Source organism: Trichoderma asperellum, chromosome 2, assembly GCF_020647865.1.
Source record: "Trichoderma asperellum chromosome 2, complete sequence".
Lineage (NCBI taxonomy): Eukaryota > Fungi > Ascomycota > Sordariomycetes > Hypocreales > Hypocreaceae > Trichoderma > Trichoderma asperellum.
In genome coordinates this window covers 6,659,819-6,684,845 of record NC_089416.1, presented here as the reverse complement: position 1 = coordinate 6,684,845, position 25,027 = coordinate 6,659,819, and the positions used below count along the sequence as shown (strand labels likewise).

The following is a 25,027-nucleotide window of genomic DNA, read 5'->3' as shown; positions in this document are numbered from 1 at the left end:
TTTGGCATGTGATTGCGAGCTAGCAGCACGAATCCCTGAAACAAACGCCAGAAATGAGATTCATAACGGCCAAACTTTGCACTTTTCATACTTTTCAGGCTTTTCAAACTCAATTCCGTCAACTCATTTCTTTGTCGCGTACAAGTTTCACATACCAGCACCATGGAGAATCCAGGTAATTTGCTAAACCCCATTTCCATTTTTTTGTCAATTCTCATCGTGATCTCTAACAATAATTCAATTCTAGCTCAAGAAATCGCCTCTGTCATTGACACTCTCACCAAAGGCTCGCCGCAGCAGCAAGAAGACACGCTCAACACTTACTTTCTCCCCAACGCATCCTTCATCCACCCATTCTGTCGCGTTCCGTCCTTCTCACAGGGCTCTATTCCGCTGGCCAGGGATCTCGATTCGCGTTGGCTCATCCTCGGTATATACCGCTGGTATCGCACGCTGAGTCCGCGCATTGATCTCACAGTAGACTCGGCTGGTACGTTGCCTGAATCTACAGCTGCAGAAACTGAATAGCGGTGTATCAAAAATGAGCGCATCTTGATCGCTAACCTGGAGTCTCAGTATTCGATCAGCGCAACAGGACGTTGTTCGTCACTATCCGGCAGAACTTTTCAATATGGTTTATTCCCTTCCATAGCTCTTCCGTCAAGCTCGTCTCGGTCTTGCAGCTCGCGCAAAGATCCTCATCAGAGCCTGGACAGCTGCCTGCGAAAAATGGCACAGACGGTCGATCGTCGTCTGCGCTCTCCGGCCCAGGACAAGAGAGGCTGAGATATTACATCACCAGCCAAGAGGATCTGTATCAAACAAACGACTTTGTCGCGTTTGTATTGCCGTTTTTGGGACCTCTGCTGGTGTTTTTGTGGCAGCTCTACAGCACCGGCCTTTCTGTAATTGGATCTCTTTTGTTTCTGCCAGTGTATTACTTTTTGAACGGCAGCGGCGTGAAGGCCAGAAGAGAGGCATAGGCAAACTTGTAGGCAAACTTGGAATATTTTCTTTTTTTCTTATTTACTAGGTTGTATAGGGTGGATCTGTCTAGATAGTATTTTCTATATTGCAAACAGTCTTTTGTTTTCTATCTCTCCACGTCTTGTTATTTTTTTGCCGTCATATCATCTCTCCTATCGCATCAGACAGCTCTAAACAGAGTCGTGGAGCCAGTGCTCTCACTTGGAACACGCAGAGCTGAGAATCGAGGCATGTTTATCCATTAGTAGGGTTCGTTGCGAAGGCTTCCTAATGTAATGTTTGCTGGATGTGATGGCGCAGTGGGCCCGAAGCTGGCGCTGATCAGTCGACTTGTGTGAGCAAGATTGAACGGTACGCTGCCTACGAATCACAGGTTTTGGACTGACATGTCGACGAACTCACTGGGCATCCAGCCAACGCCTATGACTGGGTCCGTATTAGTCGTTAAATCGACCTGCTCTCGAGAGCGCTGGTAATGGGCTGGCGCGTCTTGATATTCTTTACCACTGTAATAATTGACATGCTACAAGGCTCAATTCCGGATTTGGCGAGTCAATGTAAGCTCCGCTCGTTATCCAATAGACTGCAGCAGATCTGTATGAAAGATTTTTTTGCTTCTTGAAAATATCTCTGTTAAATATCCCGAATGAATGGCTTTTCTAACACAGCAGACTTAGGAAGTCTGTTTTCGGTAATAAATGGCTAATTGAGCCTTAGGTAAGTTATAGTTAAGTTATAAATGGCTTATAATTTACTATCGATTATGTTTCTTTATCTTTTACTCCGGCGAGATTAACAACATATATATACAGTAGATGGAAAAGAGGTATGTTAACTGTTCAATTTCTCCTTTAAAATATTTATTTAAGTAATAAAGTTAATATCTCTTCTCCTAACTTAATACTTAAATCTAATGCAGTTTCTCCATATTTATTTTGCAGCCCCATGTTCAAGCAGTAACTTGATTATAAGCTCTGAATGTTGGCGTACAGCTGAATGTAATGGAGTATCAAAAAATTCGTTTTTAGCAGATACATCGGCTCCGTTCTCTAACAGCAGCTGAACAATCTCTACCTTACTCCGACCATTTGTCGAGTGTATAGCATCGAATAGCGGTGAAACTCCTTCTCTAAGGTTTGCTTTATGCTCTATCAGGAGACGTACCACTTCTATGTGTCCGTATTCAGCAGCCATAGAAATAGGAGTCCTCTTGCTGCGGTTAATTGCATTGATGTTGGCCCCATTGTTGAGTAAAAACCTGCATAGCGCTACACGACCACTGCCGGCTGCCACATGTAGCGCTGTCTTCTCGCGTTGGTTTCCTGCCGTAATATCAGCCCCTCTAGCCAGCAGTAACTGCATTGCTTTTTCATCGCCTGTCTCAGCTGCCTTGAGAACCTGTGAAGTCGCTAGCCAGGATTCAGAGTTGATCTCTCCGCCAAGATGATCCAAGAGGTGCCGCACTATGGCTTCATAACCACGCCAAGCTGCCAATTTCAGCGCAGTCTTCCCGGCTTTAGTTTTCATAGAGGCATCGGCTCCCTTTTCGAGAAGTAATCGCAACACAGCTTCGTCTCCCTCCTTGGCAGCGATATGCAGCGCAGTCTTCCCGTCTCTGTCCTGGGCATTAACCTCAGCTCCGCTCTCCAGGAGCAGGCGCACCACCGTTTTGTTTCCCCAGTGTGTGCTATAGTGAAGCGCTGTTTCGTTGTTATATTTATGCCTCTGAGAAACATCTGCCCCCTGCTTCAGCAACAGTTTAACGATATCGTCCCGCCCTTGATAATAAGGCCCCGCGATCCAGAGAGGGAATGCGCCGTTCGTGCCCGTGAAGTTTACATCAAAGCCTCTTTCTAAAAGCAGTTTTGCTACCTCTGCATTTCTACTCAGGGCGGCGAAAAAGAACAAAGAACCTCCACAAGCGGTGACTGAGATATCAGCGCCTCTCTCGATCATAAGCTCCACACTGGCCTTTTCCCCATGATGGACTGCAATGCATAGCGGTGTGAAACCATTTCTAGACTTTGCTTCCAAATCCGCACCTTTGTCTAACAGCAGTGTGATGGCTTCTACGTGGCCGTTCTCAGCTGCCCAGTGGAGCGGTGTTTCGTCCTGATCCGTCCGCAAATCAATTTCCGCGTTGTTTTTGAGCAAGACTTCCAGCACTTTGTCATGACCGTTTCGCGCGGCCATGTGCAGCGCTGTCGCTCCAGAAGTCGTCGTGAGTCCAAATCTCTCGGCCACTGCGTTGACGTCTGCGCCCTTGTCGATCAATAGCTGCACTATTGCCGCATGTCCTTTTTCTGCTGCCATATGAAGTGCCGTCCAGTCATATTCGTTTTCCGCTTCTATACTTTGGCCATCTTCTATCAATATAATCACTATCTCTTTCAACCCGAAGAATGACGCTAGGCAAAGGCCTGATATTGAAATCGGAAATGGATAGTTGCGACTCTCCTGCTCAGCCAATGCCTGAACAGAAGCCGCCAGACATGTGCGCTGCCGTACAAATTTCCTGAAGAGATCTTTGGTGACTTGTCCGAGCAAGCCATTGACATGGTCTCCCCAGTATTGAGCTGCGTAACGGAAAAGCGGGTAGCAAATATCGATATCCCAGCCGTGGCCCCCATTTTGGGTATATTGGTGGAATGTTAAGATACGGCCTTTTGCCCTCGCTTCTAGAAATTGCTCCAACTCCTTGCGTTCGAAAGATAGGTACACGAGACAAGTATCTGCGATGCTTATTTCTAGATGTAAAAATCGTTCAATGTCTTGCCGGTCCATTCTCCGTTTGAAATACTCCTTTGTAGTGTAGTGGATGAATGATACTGTATTGCTCTCAGCATGGCAAGTCACTATTCCAGCACATATGGAGACTATGACCTCTTCGTCGGGTAAAAAGGCCTCGTCCAACTCTGTTGCGTCCGGGTCAGCCTCAACTGCCAGGTTGACAGCCAAGCTGTGGCAAAGTTCCTGGAGAGTTAGAGGTCGGGCAGCATAGTAGAGCCAGGTCAGGATCTGTTTGGCCATAATGACATCGTCATCATCTTGATTTTGGATTCTCCTGATAACATTGTCATAAGCTGTGTCTAGTTCATTCAACCCTCCTGGAAGATTTTTCAAAGTAAACTCGACCGTTCCGAGAACGCTCTTCGTGGCTAACAAGTCAATATACATTCGAGCAAGCAGAAACCTACGGTGTTCATTAACGCAAATGTATTGTGGAAACGAATTTCTAGTTCAAGAGAACTTACATTCCATCTGCTTTTTGTGCAACCGTCTCAACAACAGCCTCTTGTAAGCTAGGCTTTCTTAGAATGTGGCGACTCAAGTTCTTCGAGCTTTTGATACGTGCTTGGAGATAGCCTTCGATGGCATGTCTGCTTGCATGAATGTCCAAGCGCTGATCTGCCGCAAAGTTTTTCGCAATGGCCGGCAAATCCCGAGAAGTGAACAGAAGCTGGGTTTTGAGCGGCAGCCCTTTAAGCTGATCCAGAAATTCATCCCGGATATCGTCAATCTCGCGGTGAGGACACTCGTCGAGTCCGTCGACAACAACAAAGACTTCTGAGAAAGTCTCAATGACATCTCGGAGGTATGTGGAATATTCTCCAAGACTGAAACGAACAGTTTTTGTAGTGTAAGATTTATAAATCTCGAGAAGGCTGTCTGGAACCTTTGGGCTTTGCCGGAATAGCTGTTGCAAAAGGCTCGCAATGAAATTGCGAACCGTGAGTAGCGTATTGCTGTAGTCGCAGTATACATAGGCTATACCAGTACCAGGTTGTTTGACTTGCGTCTCTAGGTGGTTAATAATAGACGATCTGCTGTGTGCGTTAGATAATGGAGCGAATTTCGTGCAAGCTATGGCCATGTCCTACGATAAAACAGTCTTTCCGACGCCGGCTGGGTGTCCATTAGTATGGGACAACGAAACGTATCGGCGAGCACAATTACATACGCTGTCCTGGACACCACAATATTCTATCTGTTCTGGAGAGCCAGTTCTTGAATTCTTGAGTGCTTTGTAGCCACTCCCATGTCCCGTCCTGCCGGCTAGGCAATTCGAAGATATCGTGCTGCCTTTTCTCAAATATGTCGAATATTGGAGAAAGCCACATGCAGAAATTTCGAAGATATTCATCTGCTTTCACATATAAATAAATATAATTTACGCCTTCAAATATTTGGTGACAACGTACCGCCATAGAGGGACTCTATTGTATCAATTTTGCGATCAATACCCGCCAGTGAATTTTGAATGTTTCCAATTCCCAGCTGCGTCTTATCTACTTCATTAGACAAATATTTTAGCTGACCGGACACGATGTCAAAATTTTGAATGGAGATGTTACTGTTTGACCATTAGACCTCAAGGAAACTGAAACTCTCAAACTGGATAGTACTTACAAATCAAGTGTTGTCAGAGTCAAATGCAGCCTATCCTGTAAATCTCCAACAATTTCTTGCAGTTTGATCAATGTGCTTTTCTTAAACGGATATAGAGCTCTCCGAGCTTGTGAAAGTAATCTCTCGCCTACGGTATCGCTCAAAGATAACCTTCGGATCTTTTGAAGCTTTTTGTCCAAGTTGGTGATCCCACCTTCGCAGAGAGTAATACTATCATGGACTTTGACGATAATCTCTGATTCAGGGTCTTGCTTATCGACAGTTGACTTCACTAGTAGTAAAATCTTGGTGAGATCCTGTATAGAGTTGTATGTTGCCGTAACTTCACTCTCGGCATCTTTCCAAGAACTATAATACTCAAGCAGACCTTGGCAAAGCTCAATTCCAAAAGACACTATCCCAACAACCCCAGATGCAATTCCAAGTGCCTCAGCCATAGTATATAAAAAAAAAAAAAAAAAAAAAAAAGAGTCAAATTGAAGATATTTTGATTCGCATGATGATTCTTACAAATAGAGTTTATAATATATAATGTATCAGAGAGGGGGGAAACAACATGAAAATGATAAAAGCAATGAAAACGTAAAAAGGATGTATAAAAATAGAAAGAGAAATAAAAGAGGGGAAAGTAAAAGAGGGGATGGCAAAAAGAGGGGAAAACGAAAGAAAGCAGGTGTCCTGCCGTGTGATTGGATGCCTTTCCTCGGATGATAGCTCGAATACGGAGCAGAGCCGCGCGCCTCGAATAGCGTCGTCGAGATCCTTAAGGATCACGGCCCCAGGCCCTTCACCACGGGCATGGCTGTTTGCCTTATGGTCAGAATGTTAAGAAGAGTACGCCTCTGGCGCTTTAGAAAAATCGTCGTATCGGGTCCTAGTATGAGACTCGACTTAGCTACATGTCTAAAATCGTGCCTTTTCGTGTAAGATAATGAATGACATTTAGAGGGCACCATATATTGCCGAAATGATAAAATTCAACGTTAAATGTGTAGAACTTTCCTTGTACGATGATATATTTCCAATTTATCCATAAATTTCATCATAAGTGAAAGCAATTCCATTTTCATATATCCTATACGTCTCCTCCTCCCTCTCAACCGGTGCCATTGTTGGTCGTAAACGTTGCATCTCTACCCGCCGTGGACGTCGCTTCGTGCTCATTACTGCAAAGCTGATTGGCAGCCCAGACAGTATTTATGGCGGCACTACTTCGCCTGTAGTAACGATGATCCTAAGGTTTGGATGCACCCTGACCAGCACGGAAAGCGTCTTCGCAATATCAGCTAATTGGGCATCCGGGTCGGGAGCGCACCTGTCGAGGCGATCGATAACAATAACGATGGATCCTAGTAGAGCCACAATCGAGTGAAGCAGTTTGACAAGAGCATTAAAAGTGTCTGCCTTGCCAAAGTTCCTGATGTTGACAATGTCTGGCGCAGAAACGGTCAAGCTTGGTCTAGCATTTAGAAGCTGCGAGATGAGCTGTTTCAAGACCTGCTGTGGCGTCCATCTCACTCCTTTTGGACGGTCGCACATGGCAAATGTTATCAGCTGGCCCTGCGAGAGGCATATATCAATAAGATTGATAGAGAACTCAGTTACCCAGATTTGATGGCCATTGCTTTCAGTTCACACCCAAAAGATGGAATTCCGAGAGCTGTCACAGAGCCCACGCCATTCAGCAAGGTGCGGGAGAATGCCGTTATGACTCCAGTGGTCACGCATTTCAGTGAAGAAATGGAATGATTGCCATTTACGTAATTCATCTTCAACGTCGTCAACATTATAATTCCAGGCGTCGAGGATCTCTGACGCGTAATAACGAGATTGTGCTTAACCACATAGGAAGACAAGGCAGTGATTAGCCAAATTTTGCTTGATTCTGATGATTCAAACTGCTTTAATAACTTACCAAGGCTCGTTGTTAGTAGTTGTCGTTTCAGCAGACGGATTTCTATCCACAAGTTGTCAGCTTAGGACTCTAGTAGTTTGAAGGAGGAATGTCTACCAGAATTTAGATGCTCAACGCTTTCCATGATATGTTTCCGCTCTGCGATATGCCCCGCTTCGCACAATGCTTTGGGCCTGGCTGCTACTGTCTTGACATTCTCAAGGTATGTAGAGAATTTATATTTTGAACGTGGCAGCATTGCGTCGGCTAGTTGTTCTATATCGATATCAGAACTTGGGAACCCATATATAAAGTGGACTCTACATTCCATGGCTGGCTTACTGAAAAAGTTGTGAGAATAGTACATTGAAAGCCTCCATAGTAAATCCAGTGTGTGTATATAAAATTCAGTGAGTGCTTGCTTCATATCGTTTGTTGGAAACATGTCTTTGTAAATTTCCAGAATTGGAATGTCTTGAGACAGAGAGTTAATGAGGCCTTGGACTGAGTCAATTTTATCTTTCCTATCCGAAATGCCCTTTCGTGTGTTAGTGAATGCTACTTGCCGTTGCGTTGACGTTATTACAGCGGCATACTTTGAAAATAACCCACAGACAGGCATAGGGGATGGAATATTCCGGGCTCTGAGGAATAAATATGTCAACAATTGGCTTTATTTGCGTTGCAATTTTAATTAGCACATGAGCTGAAGTGTTTACTTTCTGCAGTAGCTCTGGCTTAGATGCTCGCTTTTTCTTTATATTCTCGTTCTCTTTGTTGATAAGGCTTTCCACCCATGAAGCGTCGTACAACCCTGGCTTCTTCAGCCGTATTGGCGCACTCTCGATTACGTTTGTGGCTACCATACTTGGCTGGCTATGCCACCAAGGCTGTGAAATTAAATCCTCATTAATCTCCTTGCACTTTTGCAGAGCTTTAGCGTAGATGATACTGAGCGCAGAGATCAGCAAATTATCATAGTCTGGTTACGCGTCAAATGGATACAGGTACTCACGCATTTCCTCAGATCTAGGTTGGTACCATTTGCTCCAAGATGTTAAGCTTCCTGCCATATTTACAAATCTACTGCCTTACTTTGATATGAATATGCAATGCTGCTATGCAGTGAGATCGTGTAAATGGAATTTTAGTTAGACTTGGACTTTATTCAGTATCAAGGAAAAGAAATTGAGAGGAAAGAAAGCCTCGAAGGATCAGAAAGTTTCCAGCTTATGCCTTTAATTGCTTAGGATGCGTTTCTGCAGGATGGTAGCATCGGTATTGGACCCGCCTCCTCACAATCGACGCCCAATCAAGTATTATCTTATGCCCTTTGCCTCAGCTCCAGAATGTAGTAACCACGTAATTCAGTACGGTCGGTCGCAAACCTACGGAATATATCTCAGGTACCGTCTCTGGATCACCAAAACCGAGAAACAGCAGAGGCCATCGTCTTAGTCTCTTCATCACGATTGCGAAAAGATCAACTACTGAAAAATGGCTTCTCCACTGATGGAATATATGCCGCGGTCACAGCGACTAAAATCCCCAGGAGATGAACGTCTTCTTCTTCGCGCTTCCTCCCGTGAGAACAGTCACGAGGGTAGTCGAGATTCTTCTGTTCACCTAGAAAGCTCCAGAAAGAGGATTGCTGAGCGCACTACCATCGGCGGGATCAATATGATTGAGATACGGTCAAAGTACCTTCTCGATGCCGTTAAAAAAGTTAATAAACGTCCGCCGCTACAACCAACCAAAGATTATTTCACTGAGCAGGCGCCCTATCCTACACTCTTCCATCATATGGATGATGTTAAGAGAGAAATCGCCCAGATGAACAGTGAAGAAGCAGATGACCATCTAAAGATACTACATAGCGCCATCGACTATATAGATCCCATCTGGAACGAGCGACGTGAAGAAAATTTCACAAACGACTTGGTGAGCTATGGTATGATATGGAAATTATTTCGCCCTGGTGATCTTGTTCTCCGAAAGGATGACATTGGTAACCTGTGGCTCTTTGTTTTGATCAAGACTGCCTACTCTATGTTTCAGAGTAAGGAAGAAGAGAAGAAGAAAGTGATTTTCGAAACTTGGTACTTGACTTGGAAGAAGTTGATAGCTATCTTACCAGGAAGTACACTGTGTTTAGTTGCAGCGAATTTTCTGGTCAACGGCAGATCAAATCGCTTCCTGTTTATCCAATTCGGTATCAAAAAGACATAAGAGGAGAAAATATCGAAGGAAATTTTGCTAAAAGGGGCAGGAAATGGTGGGAGCTCATTGCTGCGTCACCGATCTGCCAACATCATTATGGGCTTGCATTTTTTCAAGACCTTATGCGCGGAAAAAGTGAAAAAATTCGGGTATGTTGTAGTGGTTCATATATCTAGTAGGGTAGGTTACTCTGTCGGACTTTGAAAGTTGATCAAAACCAGGCCGACGGCAGAGTAGTGATTGACAATAAATCGAATAGCCTCGAAGACATTGACGCCGTTCTCAGACCTGAAAGCAGCATGCGCGAGCGTGATCCCGAACGCGAATTTTACTTCCCCAGCAGAGACACGGGCAAAAAGATGTACTATCGCGATGTAGATGACCTTAGAGAGGCATATCAGTGGGACAGAATTCCTGCTTCCACAATATTAACGGATGAGCAGGCAATGCTTTTCCCAGCCGTTATAGGCTGCCATGACTTGAGAAGCAAAAAGAGATATACTGTTAGCGTCAACGATTTGCAGCCAGTCGAGTGGAACGAAGATGAAATGGATCATCTTGTATTGGAGGATAAGAAAAAAGCTATGCTCAAAGGGCTAGTGAGCTATCACTCCAATCGAAATTGTCGTAATGAAAAAGGAGACCTTATTGCGGGCAAGGGAGAAGGTCTTGTTATCCTCCTTCATGGACCACCAGGTGTTCGTTCTTCTTTTTTACAAATACGAACTGGAACACTGAACACTGATACTCCATATTAGGTTGGAAAAACGCTGACTGCAGAGTCAACCGCCAAAGCTGTAGGAAAACCTCTTATTGCAATGAGCATTGGCGAAATGGTATGGGATGAAGCACAACTCCAAGGACGGCTAAAATCTGAGTTTCAACGAGCCATAGAGTGGGGCGCAGTTCTCCTCCTGGATGAAGCTGATGTGGTACTCGAAGCTCGATCCTTTGAAGATGTACGAAGGAATGGCATTGTTTCCAGTTAAGTCACGGCACAAGCTTCATATATGGCCACTCTGACCAATCCATTGCTTGCTTTGTAGTCTTTCTCCGAGAGTTGGAGTATTACAAAGGAATCCTATTTCTCACCACGAACAGAGTTAGCACAATGGATACAGCGTTTCAATCTCGCATTCAAATTGACATTAGCTTCTAGACCATGACGCCAAAGATTCGAGCGCAGGTCTGGACTCAATTACTTACACTGAATGGTCGAGATGAGAGCCTTGGGTCGGAAGCGGTTAAAAGAATCCAGAAGAAATTAAGCGAATACAAATTGAATGGGAGACAAATTAGAAACGTTCTAAATGTTGCAGAAGGTCTTGCATTTCAGAAAGATGGCAAGCGAGGGAAGCTGAGATATGAACACGTTGAGGAAGCGGTGAAAGCAGCGGTCGAATTTCAGAACATGCTGGAGGAGTTAAAGTCGATGATGAAGGTGGTGATGACGATTCGATATTCTAGGTGGAGTACATGGACAATGATACTTGTTGTTCACTTGCGAGAGCGGTCTTTGATGGTATATCTCAAAAAATCGTTTCTTCGTATCATAACAGGGTATAACTGCAGTCACAACTTCGCGCATGCCTTAAACAAGAGCAACATCCTTTTCAATGTGTCTAAAAATTTCAACATGTGATCCCCCAAACGCCTTATAAATGCCTCGACTTTCCTTTTGCGTAGCCATCACGGCCAATTATACTTGAATTAGATTTCGCCTTCGAGGCCGTGTATGGTGGACATGGCGAAACTCGAAAAAGCACTCGAAACCGCCCCAAACGATGAATATAAATCTCCATATACTATTTCCAGTCAGCGACTATCCAGTTAATATCCACACTGTTTATAGGTGCACTTACACGACGGCAGTAAGCATCCACACCGCAATGGCCAGCATTTTGTTTTGTGAAAAGCCTTCTCTGCTTATAACATCGGGATCGCCCACCCCGCTGGTGATTTGCGGCGATGAATCGCTCTCGAGAGCGGCAAAGCCGTCGGCCTGGTATGTGTAGCGCGAAAAGATGATCATGACGATGCCGCCCAGCGATATGGCAAGAGAAAAGAGATCGTGGAGGAGGGCGCGCGCTGGCGATAGCGGGTTGAAGCCAAACGCGCGGTCGAGCTTAGCGACGACGATCCATGAGTCGTTGAGGATGGCGATGGCAGACTAGAAAGATGATGGATGTTGAGTTAGCTATAGCTGCTGCAGTGACAGCGATGACGATATGGCGATGGTGACGCCACCAAGCAGAGACTCACCCCCACGAGACCAGCGGCGACGGCGCCAGCCTTGTCGGACCATTGGTTGATGATAAAGGCCAGAATCACCAGCGTCGTCACGCCCGTCATCCAGGCCACCGCCCGGGCGATTATCTGGACGAGGCCATATGGACCGGGACAGTAGCGTCTTGTCATTTGAATATAGTGGCGGACTGGTGGGGACAAGAGAGGTTCAGGCGAGGTTTAGCGTCGTATCGAGGCCGAGAAGAGAGCAGCAGCACCCGCAGCTGGTAATACAAGGAATAGGCGAGATTGAAGAAAAGCGCTGAACAATGGGAGCTGAAAATAATGATTTAGTGGACAGGGCTGGCGCGCAGAGATGGCGATGACGAAGGCGAAGAAGAAGAGAGCTGAGGTCGGGTCCTCGTATAGCAAAAGAGCACAGCCAGCGCCGATCGTGGGCTGGCACCTGGCGCTACATGCAATTTACGGGCTGTCAGTGGCAGCCTCTGGAGTTGCACGTGAGACTCCAGCTCGCTTGATGCCGAAGTGGTGTTGCAGCGGCATGTATGTGTAGAGAGAGAGGATGGGCGTTTAATAGGCGCTGGGTTGGGGGAGTGCTGAAGAAGATGCTGATGCGAGCTGGGCGCGATGCTTGGGTGGTCTCAGGCTATGCGGGTATTGTGCGCAATTGTAGGTGGAGGAGAGGATAAGAAACAGAGAAGAGAGAGAAAGAAGAGAAGCACAGAAAGATGCACGGCAAAGAGGAACGACGATCGATGCCAATGCGTGGGCCAGTGTCAGATGCTATCCAGAGAAGCAAATGGTGGCTGGCGGCATTGTTTGAGGATACGAGCCAATTGCCCGGCGGTAAAAAAAAAAAAAAAAACAGAAGAGCAGTGGTGAGAGGCCAGCAGCCATGATTCGACGAGGCCTCTCCAAGTCAGCTGGCATGATGGCTGCATCTCTCTCTCTCTCTCTCTCTCTCTCTTTTTTTTTTTTTTTTTTTTTTTTTCAGCTTTGGGGGCCGAAGCTAACATGGAGCTTGTGCTTGTGCTTGCTTGACCCATTTGCCATCCTTGAATCTAATCTGCTGCGTTGGTATAGCACATCTGCAACTGCTACTACATACTATAATGCCCCGGAATGCTGCAGTTATTCATCTGGAGTGACGGCCAAACACTGAACACTGATACACGGCACAAATCTCGATCCAGCGATGCGGAATGCCGTGAACCAGTGGTTCAGGGCCGATGCGAATTTCGCTTCTTGGTGGTTGAAATCCAGAGGCTGGGGGGGGGAGCTTGGACGACGCCAGGTACAAGCAATAGCCGCCGTGCCCTGCAGCAGGCCCGGGTACTGCTAGTCTAGCTTTTCGAGCCCAAGATGCGGTCCTCTCTCTCCACTGGCATTGGTCTTATTAGTGGAGGCGCGCTTTTGATGCAAGGGAGCTTTTGGCGTCTGGTACTGGTAATATTGAGCATATACAGGTACGGAACCAATGGTACGGAACAATTGAGACAAGCTTGCCGAATACGCTGCGGCATCGGGAGCGTTACCGGCATTGGGAGCGTTCAAACATTATTCAGTGTGAATCAGACGGTTTGGGCAGAAAGACGGTTGATTGTCGTCTTACATACTTGTATCTATACTGTACAGCGCCATCGCTGCCCCAACGTGGAGGAGATCGCCACGCCTCTCCGCATTTAGGGCGCCGGGCCGCTAGAGGCGGTCTCTAGTGGCTGCGACGTCTTGCGACTCCATGTCCAGTCGTTTGTTTCGTGCAAATACAAGCACTGCGTGTGGACACTGGCGTTGGCGGTGGAGAGCTGGTGAGAGCCCCGCCACAGAAATCGCGCCTCAATCCTGTGCAGGGGAAATGAAAATGGAACGAGGCAACCGAACTGAGGCCTCGCACATCCACGTAGGAGGCTTCTTGGCTCTCGGAACGTCAATTCGTGCCTTATCACGAGATGCCTCGAGTGAGGTTGTGACGGCAAATTCGGCTATACACGAGTAACCAGACGTCAGACGCCACTCTGATGCACTGCGCAGTTCCGAGGTTGAGCTCTAATACACTACTATTACTACATGCTGACGAGCCTCTAGAGCCATCCACCTATCCACTGCATGTTTATCAAGCAGACAATTATTTATAGCTTCCACCATGGCCGGGTGCAGTAGTATTAGTACCAGAAAAACCGTTGAGAAAGGCAGCAACCCAGGGATCCTCCACTCCGATACATGAAGCGTGCGTACACGATGCGTCACAAAAAGCACGCTGTTTGTTAACCAGGTTCCGCTGATTCCGTATGCTTTACTCACTCGATGCCCAATTGCACGCATGAATCATGAATCTCGGCACTTGAACAGATAAAAAAAGCCTCTGAGCAGTTGATTTTCCATTCTTCTTCTTCTTCTTCTTTTCCTCCAAGCGACGCCAGAGTCTCGCTGTCTCAGCTCGTATCCAACTCTCAGTGAATAGATCAACCCAAATGTGAAACGCGTCCAGCGCCATCGCCCAAGCTAAAAACTGGGCACAGCCTGCTTTTCGAATCCACTGCACAGCTTAGAGCTAGCAAGCCCGAAAAAAAAAAAACCTGAGCTAAATCAGCCCAGGCGGTCCGTTTCCCCTAATCTCTCGCTCCCTCAGGACTCTTTTCTCTCTTTGCAGCTGTTGCGAAAGGCGGGAACCAGGCCGTTTGTTCGACGTAGCTTGAACTCACCCACCTAAGCACCGACAAACAAAGCCTGGAAATTCACCTCATCCAAGGCTTTACGAAAAACAATTAAAGGAAAAACAAAGGATAACGCCAAGAAGATACTTATTTTGTATCTTTTCGTCACTAAAACCGCCTGCTACAGTCTTTTTATCTCTACACGCGTCTAATCTCAGCCATTGATTCGCGGACAAACCCTGGCTCCTTCTCACGCTTCCCCTCTCTGCCCACCCAAACTCGAAAGATGGGCAACGCAGATATTGGCAGCCCGCACTCCTTTCGTAACCTCAAAGGGCCCGTGGAAATGAAATCCGACCCCGAGGCTGCGGCTCATTCGCGTGGGCAGCTCGTTTCTAAAAATGAGCGTCTGATTGCGATGCGGCTAAGCAAGCGAGGTGGAGGCAGCAGCCGCAGCATCAAGCAGCTGTTTCTCGACAACCAAGCCGGTATGTGGAATTTTTATCAATTGGGCCGTGAATGTCCATTCTAACCTGGCAGCAGGCATCGTTTTCAATCTCGTGGCCCTTCTCTATCTCACCCAATTGCTGATTCCTAGAGCCCGGCCCTTCACAAGGCCCTTCTGGTCGCTCTCCCACTACAACCCCACTACCGGAAAGTATGCAGTGGGCTCCAATGACATCTACTACGTATTCTACTATCTGGTCCTCTTTACTGGATTGCGCGATGGCCTCATGAACGGTGTTTTGGGCCCCCTAGGACGGCGCTGGGGAATCTCCAAGGCCAAGGACGTTGAGCGGTTTGCCGAACAGACGTGGATGATTTGCTACTACTGCCTCTTCTGGCCTCTTGGTGTAGTATGTCTCTCTTCATCCATCTGACTTGACTCTTTCCTTCTTTTGCCTTCTTTTGCCTTCTTTTTTCAAGGCAACAGTCTTGTTTCTCTTGCTAATCTGGCTCTCAGTATATCTGGTACTCCTCTCCGTACTTTCTCAACATGGCCGAGCTCTGGACAGACTGGCCCAGCCGGGAGATTACAGGGACTATGAAGTTTTATTTTCTCGCGCAGCTGGCTTTCTGGATACAGCAAGTCTATGTCATCAACATTGAGAAGCAGCGAAAGGATTACTGGCAGATGCTGTCGCACCACGTCGTCACCATCGGACTGGTCGTAGCCTCATACGCCTACCATTTCACGCGCGTTGGCAACCTGATTCTCATCATCATGGACATTGTCGACATTGTCTTTCCAGTTGAGTCTCCTGCCCTTGTTCAAATCTTTTAACGACAAGCCTACTAACGGGTCTACAGCTTGCCAAGTGCGCCAAGTATCTGGGCTTCAACACCCTTTGCGACATTCTCTTTGGACTCTTCGTCGTCGTTTGGCTCGCCACCCGCCATGTGTTTTTCCTCATGGTGATCCGCAGCGTCTACTTTGATGTTCCTGCTATCGTGCCGAAAACCTGCTTCCAGGGCGGCATGAACAGCCTTCAGGGGCCTCTGCCCCAGCCTAGCGGGTGGTCTTGGCTGCTTGAGCCGTTCAAGGATCCAGAGGGCTTGATCTGCTTCAACCAGTCCATCTTTAACGGATTCTTCAGCTACCTCGTTGCGTTACAAGGGATCATGATGATCTGGTCTTATGCCATCCTCAAGGTTGTTGTAAAGGTGCTCAGCGGCCAGAACGCCGAAGACATTCGCAGTGACGATGAAGAAGAGGAACAAGTCAGCGAGCTTGAAGAAGAAGAAGAGGGAGACGAAGAGTCTGGGCTACTGGAAGAAGAGGCCGAGGTGGATGATGGCATCGTAAAGGCCTGGGAGCGCCGAAACCGAGTCTTGCCCAAGAGAGGCGGCAGCTCCAGCGGCTTGCATCTGCCCGGTCACAGTGATCGTAAGGAGTTTCTCAACCGGATTGGATGCGAGAAGCAGATCGATTGAGCTGGAGAGGAAAAAAGGAGAATGTTATCACTGGATGATTTATGTTATGTGCGACTGATTTAAAAAGTTTTGATTAACGAGCATGAAGCAAAATGACTTTGTTCTTCCAGCCACCGATAGACTCTGTTTAGATATGAGCCAAGGGGTTTGCGAACACATTGCGGGTCCTGGATCTGCTATCGAAAAAGATGCCATCTATGGTGCTATGAATTTCAACAAATATATCTTGGTTACTTGACCTTGCGAGAGAGTGTCGTGTGCTGCCAGTGCAAGAAGACAGTGGGCACACTTTCTACGGGGATAACGGACACCTGCAGCCCCCGAGAGCAATCTCAATTCAGGATTTTGAGTGTCTAATCTCCGGGCATGAATATTCCTACGAGAACTATTTTGTAATAGCAACGATAAGTGCAAAAACATGCTGATTCTTCTGTGCTCCTCCAGACGCCGTGAACCCGCGGGCTCCGTGTCTCAGGGGCCCAGAAAGAGGGTCCAGTCTGGAGCACGGAGAATTTAGCATGGATTGCGGCGTCGAGGCCTCGGAAGGATGCTTTAGCGTTTTCAGCCCTGGGAGTGCAAACGGGTCCCTTGCATATGGCTCCAGCAGCATCGGTTGATGCGTGCTCGTATATATGAGTTTTGGTGGAGAGAGTGCGCGAGGCTTGATATGTGGCTTTCGGCAGCTGATTCCGAGTGTGTGCAGTAGGGAAGCGCCACGCGCAAAAGATGCTTTGTCTAAGTTGAACTATTGATGCTGCAGGTACAAAAAGAAGGAGAGAAAATAAACAGAAAGTGAAAAAAAAATTGGGAAAGGAAAAAAATAAATAAAATAAAATCAGGAAAATGGCTCTTGAATTGGAACTTTCCGGGATGCAGGTCTTTCGTCTAATTCTCCGTGATGCTCTCAGCTGATCTGCCTGACTCTCAAGAAATCTGCTCTACCGGCTGCCGTTGACCACAGACGTCATCAGGCATTGAAAGTGTCGGCCCGGACGAGAAATGCCGACGGCACCGAGTCTCTCTCTTTTTTTTTTTCTGGCCTTTATAAAACTGGTGCACACGACCAGTCGAAATCCGGGCGCTTGGTGGGCGAGATCCAGTAATTGCGGCGTTGCATCCACTCGGGCAGTTACTAAAGAGGTACATCCGGCGACGCCCGCCTTCTTGGCACCGTTTACATCATTCCACCAAGCCAAAGACCGCTGCCCAAGGCCTTTTCTGGCGTGCTTGGGGACGCTATTTCAGTCCCATCTGACAAGCTCTGGCTGGTAGCTTATAACAGCTTCCCAAGTACCCTCCAGGTCACTGCGCTATACCGCCCGCCCGCCGATTTAAAGCCTGTTGCTGGCCCACCCTCCATCAGCCTGCCGCTATTCCCACGGATATCTCGAACTTCTCTTCTTCGCGAACCTCGACTTCAGTTTCATCGCTCACCACCGCTCTTCACAGGCCTCCTCTCGCAGCAATGGCTGGGCACGACGCCGCCCCGCTGCTCAGCTCGTCACCGCCGCCGTCCCAGGCAAACGGCGCTGTCCGTCGGCGAAATCAGCAGCTTGCCGGCCCTACCGAGATATCCGCTGCCGCAAGCAACGGCCCCAACGGCGCGGCATCATCATCACGCCTCTCGGCAGACAAGAAGAGGCGACGAAAGGCTCGATCGCTGTTCCGCCGCTTCGCCCGCTTCTCCTTCAAGCACACCTGGGTTGCTCCCCTGATCCTGCTGGTGCTGTTTGGCGCCGCCTATGCCGTCAACCCAACCGACGCCAACCCCGTCAGCCGCTTCATCTTCCTCTCGTACGAGCAGCCAAACCCCAGCGCCCATCTCGACCCGACGCTGCCCGCGCACTATGGAAAGGGCCTCTGGGACGTGGCCTTTGTGGCCTTTTACACGATTGTGCTGTCCTTTACGCGCGAGCTGATGATGCAGGAGCTGCTGATCCCGCTGGGCCGCATCAACGGCATCAAGAGCAAGGGCAAGCAGCAGCGCTTCGCCGAGCAGATGTACACGGCCATCTATTTCAGCTGCATGGGGCCGACGGGCGTCTACGTCATGAGCCGCAGCCCCGTGTGGTACTTCAACACGGCCGGCATGTACGAGACGTTTCCGCACCGCTCGCATGAGGCCGTCTTCAAGTTCTACTACCTGTTCCAGGCGGCGTACTGGGCGCAGCAGGGCGTCGTCATGCTGCTGGGCTTTGAGAAGCCGCGCAAGGACTTTAAGGAGCTGGTGGCTCACCATATCGTGACGCTGGCGCTGATTGGCCTGAGCTACCGCTTCCACTTTACGCACATGGGCATTGCCGTGTACATTACCCACGATATCAGCGATGTCTTTCTGGCAGTATGTTTGCACATCACCTCTCCTTTACTCCTTTACTCTTCTGATACTGACAACCAATCTCTCATTTACAGCTGTCCAAATCGCTCCACTACATTGACAGCCCGCTCGTCGTCCCCGTCTACGTGACCAACATCTTTGTCTGGATCTACCTCCGCCACTACATCAACCTGCGCATCCTCTACTCCATCCTCACCGAATTCCGCACCGTGGGGCCCTACGAGCTCAACTGGGAGACGCAGCAGTACAAGTGCTGGATCTCCAACATCATCACCTTTGCGCTGCTCGCCTCGCTGCAGGCCCTCAATCTCTTCTGGCTCTACTGTCTCTTCCGCAGCATGTACAAGTTTGTCGTCTACAAGATCAAGAAGGACGACCGCTCTGAGTCGAGCGAGGAAGAAGAGAATGCACAGCCCGAGGCTGAGCCTCTACTGGAGGGCAATGGGCTTGCCAATAGCAATGTTAAGCCCGCTGCCGGCGCGAACGATTCTCTCTAGGGGAAATATTCAGCTCTTGTAAAGTTTTGAATATGTGCTCTGCGAGTATCGGTTACAAAAAGTCGAACCATATCTTTTCTTTTTTCTTTGGATTTTGATGAAGAGTCCGGCATGGCGAAAAATATCTATCTTCCCCTTTTTCTTCTTTTTTCTCTCTCTCTTCACACCCCTGCAATCTTTTTAAAATCTTTACACCTTTTTTTTTTTTACACCGAATTTAATCCATGGCGAATGATGATGACTACAGCAACGACTAAAAAAAAAAACAAGAATTTGGATCTCTCCAGTGTATAGTTTCTTGGAGTAACATTTCGTATATATATTACACACGACTTTACGCTAGTTCAGACGGCTAGCTTTTCGTCTTTCTTCTGGAAAACAATGCTTTTGGGTTTGATTGGATAATGTCTGTGGTGGAAAGGTCTGCCACATAGGATGCAGCTGGATGTGCCTATATCGACTATTTGATCGACTGTTATGTTATTTGCATACTACAAGTACTTACTATAATACTTAATATTAACAACTGTTGAAATGAATAAGAGCCTCATTGACGCTATGACCTGACTAATGGTTTATTATGATATGGATCACTTTTTTTCTATTCACGTCATTGCCACTGCTGATCCTGTTCAAATGTGCTTTTTGTATGATATATGGCTCATTTCGGCCAGAAAAGCTCAAAAAGATGCCGACTAACCGACCAACGCCCATGTATATGCACTATATACGCACGCATACAGATTAATATCTCTGCACAAACCAAACCCAAACCGAACCAAACCAAACCAACCAGATCATTATTCGTATCAGCTCATAATCCACCCTTGCCGGGCTATACACATTGACTCAGAATGAATACTCCTCTACGTGGAGATAAATGCCCTGCGCCCCAGTTCCCTTGTGCACCGCCCGCTCATCGCTCAGTCTGCTCACGCAGTTGCGCGTCGTGGCGACAATCTCTGGTCCTCCACAGACCACCACTGCGGTCTCGCCAAAGGCAACCTCGACAGGCTGGCGGATCAGCTGCTCAATGTCAGGGCGGGTAGTGTATTCGCGGACGATAGGGAGGCTGGAAGTGGATTTCTCCTGCTGCTCCTGTATCTCCTTCTTCTCATCGCTGCTGGATTTGTTGCCAGTGCAGCAGCAGGATGAGTTTTCGTGGGGTGATTTGACGGCTGTTTCCCCCTTGAGGTTGATGCCATCGTCGCCGCTGCTGCTGGCTGTGATGTGTGAAATGTTAGTCTCGTTACGTGAGAGGGGGAGTCCATCGCTGCCGAGGCCGGAGCTGGTGATGGCGACGTGGATGTTGACGATGACGCCCTTTGTGGAGAGAGCTTCGCCTGCTTTTTGAGCCCGCTGGACATAGTATTCAATTTCCCTGTATGACCTTGCCACAAAGAGCACTTCAATTCTCTTCACGCAGCCAACAAAGTCGGCTTGGGCCGCGGCTTCAAGCAGAGGCAGTGTGAAACTCGCTCCGGTGGAAGCTCCAATGAGGACCATGGTTTCGTAAATATCCCATCGAGGAGGTGTGCCGTATGGGCCGGAGAGGAATCCCGTGAGCGAGGCCTCCGGGTTCTTGGAAGCATAGGTGTGGATGCGCTTTGAGAAGCCCTTGTGCTTGCGCAGGATGAGCTGGACGCTGTTGCAGCAGCAAGTCCCTTCAATCTTGCGGGCACAAGCAATGGTGTAAGGATGTGCTTCCAGGGGGCCCAGTCGTGGAATCCACAGATAGACATGCTGGCCGGGGGTCCAATTGAAGTGTACGTCCTTGATGGTAACAACGGTGGTGGTATCGGCCACTGCTCGAGCCAAGATTTGGTGACCAACTCGTCTTCTGCCCTGGCAGGCTGATCCGCCGGTCTTGAATCTCAGATTCTGCCACAGGAGGAGAGCCCAGCGAGCGGCACGATCGAAGACGAGGAACGAGACGGCCAGCCAGAACAGGAAGCGAGCGTTTGTGGGAATGTGAAGATAGACGAGCACCAGCATCGCAATGGACGCGGCCACGTGCTGCAGGACCCAGACCTCGTACGCCAGTCTGCGGATGGGCACAAAACCAATCACCACATTCCACAGCAAGATGGCCCAGGCGCCCAGGCCGTATTTGACCATGGGCATGGTCTCCAATTCCAGATCGACAAAGTCTGCGAGCACCCACTCGGTCCAAAAGTGGAAACCATGCACCGTCGCCGTGACAAACATTGTGCGCGCAACCCATCGATGCAGCCAGTTGAGCCTCTCATGGCCCGTCCCAACCAAGAAGCCAATGACGTTGACCTTCATCGACAGCAGGAAGATCATGGGCAGCTGCGTGAGCGTGACCCATGCGTTGCGATAGCCGATGCGCTCCCAGAAGTTGACGTCGTGGACGACGGCATGCCAGGACATGAAGTAGGCAATGACGGACCAGTAGCAGAGCAGGATAAGGACGCGGCCCAGAGGCGGGGGAGTGAGCCAGGTGAAGTGGCGGATGGGCACGAAGTACTGCGGGAGGGAGATTTCGCGGATGATGGCGGTGATGGTGGCCCATGCTTGGGAGAGGAGGCCGTTGGGGCGGGTTGGATGCGGGTTTGACGAGGGATCGCGAGCGGCTTTGAGTCTTGGAGTTTAGAGTTAGCAAAGAAAGGATCAAGGCAGATTTTTTCAGAAGTTGTATGTATTCACCTCTTGATGGCGCCAATGTGGTTGATGCCGCGGATGGCCATGAGTGATGCCACAACGGTAGCTGTGATGTACCAGTAGGCGCGGGCGAAGCGATGGTTGATGTCGGAGCCCATGCCCGTCATGCCATCGCCGCTCATGTCCATGCCGCCCATATCCATGGTGAGGAGCGTGGGAGGACTGTTTCTGGAAGAGAGGTGCAGTCGAGCGTGAAGCGTAGATGGTTCGATCGCAGGTATCAAAGCGAGAGAGGGACAGAGAGTGATGTATTAGCCGGCTAATGATTCACTGATGCATCTTTTCTTTTGCTCTGATTCGTTTTCTGAGAATCCAGATACGCAGTCGTGGGAGGGGGGTCCTCTGCTCGTCGCTCGCTCTACTCTCGAGTCTTATTATGCTGCAGATTCGCCGAAGATGTGATACGTCTCGTGCCGGTATTCCGAGATGGTGAGAATGGCAGAGCGACAGACAACTCTAGCACGAGGTGATGAGCAGGTTTCGTCTGCGGCGGATCAATTAGTTGGCCGAACAAACTCTCTCGCGGAGGAGAAAAGAGACGTTGTGGGGTGGGAGGGAGATTCCAAGGCTCCTCTTGGTGGAGTGCGTTGTGTGTGGCATGTGTGACTAGGAGGAGAGAAGGCATGCTAGTAGGTAGTAGTAGTGTGTAGGTACCTGCTAAAGCTGCTGCTGAAATGGGCGGTTTAGTGCCATCTACAGCGGCTGTTGTCTTGATTAAAATGCAACATTGAATGTCTCTAATTATGTGAATTACAGCGCCTGCATCCATTGGGCTGTACTTGGTGGAGGGAGAGTCTTGTGGCCGGTTTCGGTTTCAGAAGTCGAGGTGCCCACAACACAAACAAACAATGAGCAACTACAGTCTCTAAAACATCACAACATGTCTGTCTGTCTCTCCCTCCCTCCCTCCATGCAATGCCATGTCTCTCTCTCTATACCTACAGCATCACGTCTAGCATCGTCAAAATCCCAAACCCCGGGCCTCGAGCATCAAACATCCAACATCTCAGCTCAAAACACCCCCCAATACCAATACTTCAATATCCACCGCACCTTGAGAGCCACCATAAACTTGCTCAAATGCTCTCAGATGGGCAGCTTAGCGGTGTCTGATTAGCTGGTGCGCTGCTAGTCCCCGGCCTAGCCCCCCCGCCATTCGGAATCCGGAAATCAGCGCGGTGATTCTATTGGCGGACAGGCGTTTTGGAGCGCAATGTTGATTTGATGCTTAACCTAATTGCTCCTGGCGAGTCCCAGGCGCTTTGACCGTGGCCGGTGAACGGTTCGTTCGTTTGCATCGAATGCGACGCTGCGGGCGAGCATGCGCGGGTGCATTGAATCGTAAATGCTACCGTACTCCATCTATGGGTAGTCGAGTGCTACATACTGTAAGGTAGTAGCGAGCAGGATGTGCAAACAACGCCATGCCAGCAACGGCAGACGGTGATATGATATGATATGGGCAATAGCAGTAGTAGCAGTAGGTATTTGGACTTGACTCGATCATGCTGTAGCCCTCAACAAACATGGACTGGTTCTTCTTAATTTGCTCTCAATTATTGTGTTAGTCGCCGAGTACAAGCAAACTCTTCCCTCCGTACAACCCGACACCGTCTGCTCAATGTCCCCATCCGCCGCTTTTTAGACCGAATTATCTTGCTCACACTATCCAGGCTACCGTTTCAATGCTGCTGCCCCCTTGCCCGTAGCACCATTTTCCGCTCCCCAAATGGGTTCTGTTTCAGCGGTGCCATGTCCCTTTTGGGGGAGCTGGTGGAGCGTGCTCTTGCTCTAGACAATGGACGGAGCTCTCAACCAGCTGCCATCGGTACGCAGACGCAGATAAATACGGCCGGCAGCCTCGCCAAGCCTTTCTCTTCTTTCCCTTTTCAACCTCAACCTCAACCTCTGCCTCAATCTCTTACCAATTCACGTTTCCTTCTCTGCTTCTTCTTCCACTCTTCCACTCTTCCACATTCAACCCGCCAAAATGCGTGTCTCGGCCATCGTCCCCGCCGTCCTCTCCCTCGCCTCCGTCTCGTCGGCGCACTTCCTCATGAACTATCCCGACTCCATCGGCTTCGACGACGACAAGGAGGGCACCGCTCCCTGCGGCGGCTTCACGCCCGACCTCTCCTCTGGCTCCAAGCAGCTCGTCGACTTCCACGTTGGCGGCGACTCCCTGGCCATGCGCGCCACCCACAACCAGGTCACTTGGCTGTTCCGCGTCACCCTCGACGGCACCGCCCAGTCTGGCTGGAAGCAAATCTTCCCCATTGTCGAGCAGAGCGGCCTGGGCGACTTTTGCGAGCCTCACATCACGCTGCCCTCTAGCTATGCCGGCAAGAAGGGCGTCATTAGCGTCGTGACTGATGCGCCAGATGGTCTTTTGTACCAGGTATGTCGAAAGAAAGAAAGAAAGAAAGCGAACTTTTGGGGTCAATGATTGCTAACCATCAATCAACAAACAGTGCATTGCTGCCAACTTCGTCTCTGGATCCATCGATCCCCCCTCGGCCTGCAAAAACGCCTCCATCACCGCCAGCTTCGTCGACGACTCCAAGCTCTCGGCCCTCGTCTCCGGAAGCGTCTCTGGCTCTGGCAGCTCCTCCAACACCACCAGCGGAGGATCCTCCTCTACTGCCTCCAGCACTCAGAGCAGTACCGCTGCTGCCACCTCCACCAAAAATGCTGCCCCTGGCCAGCTCGCTGCTTGGTCCGTCTCGGCCTTTGGCCTGGGCAGTGCCTTGACTGCCGTGTCTATGGTTCTTGCTGGCGGCGCTCTGATGATTTGAGATGAAAAAAGCGAGATTTTGATGACATTTTGATTTTTTTGTTGTTATGAGGCGATATATAAAATTTTCCGACTCAAGGGTACATAATGGGAACAGGCAAAACTGAATAATGATGATTTTTTCCTATGAGAAATGGTTTCGAATCGATGTTTCACTGTGAATCTTGTTTCCTTCGCTGCGGCGCCGCTGATCTAGATGCAATTGCTTCTTCGACTGCCTGTCCATGCATGGCTTCGTGGTGCTGTATCAGCCTGCTAACCATTCACAGACAAAACGAGAGGTCGATCGAAATACACCACACAATCCGTCTCTCACCACCACGTGCATCCTCACTCGAGCTTACCCGGAATCGTTTCTTACTGTCC

At 48.9% G+C, this 25,027-nt stretch overlaps 10 protein-coding genes across 12 annotated transcripts; 6 read left to right on the top strand and 4 right to left on the bottom strand.

The window, feature by feature from the left end:
- The first annotated feature begins 21 nt into the window (after window positions 1-21).
- TrAFT101_004512 (uncharacterized protein) lies at window positions 22-1,647 on the top strand. The gene is made up of 3 exons (XM_024905693.2): window positions 22-175; window positions 248-490; window positions 577-1,647. The coding sequence occupies exons 1-3, from the start codon at window positions 163-165 to the stop codon at window positions 981-983; spliced, it is 663 nt and encodes a 220-aa protein (XP_024765681.1). The 5' UTR covers window positions 22-162; the 3' UTR covers window positions 984-1,647.
- Window positions 1,648-1,733: 86 nt separating this feature from the next.
- On the bottom strand, window positions 1,734-5,971 carry TrAFT101_004511 (uncharacterized protein). Of its 3 annotated transcripts, XM_066127193.1 has the most exons (6): window positions 5,398-5,971; window positions 5,190-5,341; window positions 4,949-5,131; window positions 4,869-4,893; window positions 4,242-4,811; window positions 1,734-4,180 (listed from the first exon to the last, which is right to left on the bottom strand). In XM_066127193.1, the coding sequence occupies exons 1-6, from the start codon at window positions 5,832-5,834 to the stop codon at window positions 1,918-1,920; spliced, it is 3,630 nt and encodes a 1,209-aa protein (XP_065983302.1). In that variant the 5' UTR covers window positions 5,835-5,971; the 3' UTR covers window positions 1,734-1,917. The 3 variants fall into 3 exon arrangements, with proteins under 3 accessions (XP_065983302.1, XP_065983303.1, XP_065983304.1); XM_066127195.1 differs by having other exon boundaries at window positions 1,832-4,180; window positions 4,869-5,131; window positions 5,398-5,850; XM_066127194.1 differs by having other exon boundaries at window positions 1,832-4,180; window positions 4,242-5,131; window positions 5,398-5,850.
- A 623-nt stretch (window positions 5,972-6,594) lies between these two features.
- Window positions 6,595-6,936, bottom strand: TrAFT101_004510 (uncharacterized protein; the record flags this gene model as incomplete). Its single annotated transcript, XM_024903051.2, has 1 exon — window positions 6,595-6,936. The coding sequence occupies one exon, from the start codon at window positions 6,934-6,936 to the stop codon at window positions 6,595-6,597; it is 342 nt and encodes a 113-aa protein (XP_024765684.2).
- Window positions 6,937-8,788: 1,852 nt separating this feature from the next.
- Window positions 8,789-9,520, top strand: TrAFT101_004509 (uncharacterized protein; the record flags this gene model as incomplete). The annotated part of the gene is made up of 1 exon (XM_024902944.2): window positions 8,789-9,520. One exon carries the CDS (start codon window positions 8,789-8,791, stop codon window positions 9,518-9,520), a length of 732 nt encoding a protein of 243 aa, XP_024765686.2.
- An 87-nt stretch (window positions 9,521-9,607) lies between these two features.
- TrAFT101_004508 (uncharacterized protein) lies at window positions 9,608-11,153 on the top strand (the record flags this gene model as incomplete). The annotated part of the gene is made up of 5 exons (XM_066127192.1): window positions 9,608-9,660; window positions 9,771-10,209; window positions 10,270-10,495; window positions 10,558-10,613; window positions 10,671-11,153. 5 exons carry the CDS (start codon window positions 9,608-9,610, stop codon window positions 11,151-11,153), a joined length of 1,257 nt encoding a protein of 418 aa, XP_065983301.1.
- Window positions 11,020-12,581, bottom strand: TrAFT101_004507 (uncharacterized protein). Its single transcript, XM_024899046.2, has 3 exons — window positions 11,774-12,581; window positions 11,374-11,681; window positions 11,020-11,316 (listed from the first exon to the last, which is right to left on the bottom strand). Exons 1-3 carry the CDS (start codon window positions 11,927-11,929, stop codon window positions 11,211-11,213), a joined length of 570 nt encoding a protein of 189 aa, XP_024765688.2. The 5' UTR covers window positions 11,930-12,581; the 3' UTR covers window positions 11,020-11,210.
- Window positions 12,582-13,755: 1,174 nt separating this feature from the next.
- On the top strand, window positions 13,756-17,253 carry TrAFT101_004506 (uncharacterized protein). Its single transcript, XM_066127191.1, has 4 exons — window positions 13,756-14,900; window positions 14,956-15,269; window positions 15,377-15,664; window positions 15,724-17,253. The coding sequence occupies exons 1-4, from the start codon at window positions 14,699-14,701 to the stop codon at window positions 16,345-16,347; spliced, it is 1,428 nt and encodes a 475-aa protein (XP_065983300.1). The 5' UTR covers window positions 13,756-14,698; the 3' UTR covers window positions 16,348-17,253.
- Window positions 17,254-17,415: 162 nt separating this feature from the next.
- On the top strand, window positions 17,416-19,762 carry TrAFT101_004505 (uncharacterized protein). The gene is made up of 2 exons (XM_024898866.2): window positions 17,416-18,688; window positions 18,760-19,762. The coding sequence occupies exons 1-2, from the start codon at window positions 17,813-17,815 to the stop codon at window positions 19,180-19,182; spliced, it is 1,299 nt and encodes a 432-aa protein (XP_024765691.1). The 5' UTR covers window positions 17,416-17,812; the 3' UTR covers window positions 19,183-19,762.
- TrAFT101_004504 (uncharacterized protein) lies at window positions 19,670-22,833 on the bottom strand. The gene is made up of 3 exons (XM_024898823.2): window positions 22,522-22,833; window positions 21,853-22,351; window positions 19,670-21,787 (listed from the first exon to the last, which is right to left on the bottom strand). The coding sequence occupies exons 2-3, from the start codon at window positions 22,008-22,010 to the stop codon at window positions 20,032-20,034; spliced, it is 1,914 nt and encodes a 637-aa protein (XP_024765692.2). The 5' UTR covers window positions 22,011-22,351; window positions 22,522-22,833; the 3' UTR covers window positions 19,670-20,031.
- A 1,024-nt stretch (window positions 22,834-23,857) lies between these two features.
- TrAFT101_004503 (uncharacterized protein) lies at window positions 23,858-24,662 on the top strand (the record flags this gene model as incomplete). Its single annotated transcript, XM_024907187.2, has 2 exons — window positions 23,858-24,265; window positions 24,339-24,662. The coding sequence occupies 2 exons, from the start codon at window positions 23,858-23,860 to the stop codon at window positions 24,660-24,662; spliced, it is 732 nt and encodes a 243-aa protein (XP_024765693.2).
- Window positions 24,663-25,027: the final 365 nt, after the last annotated feature.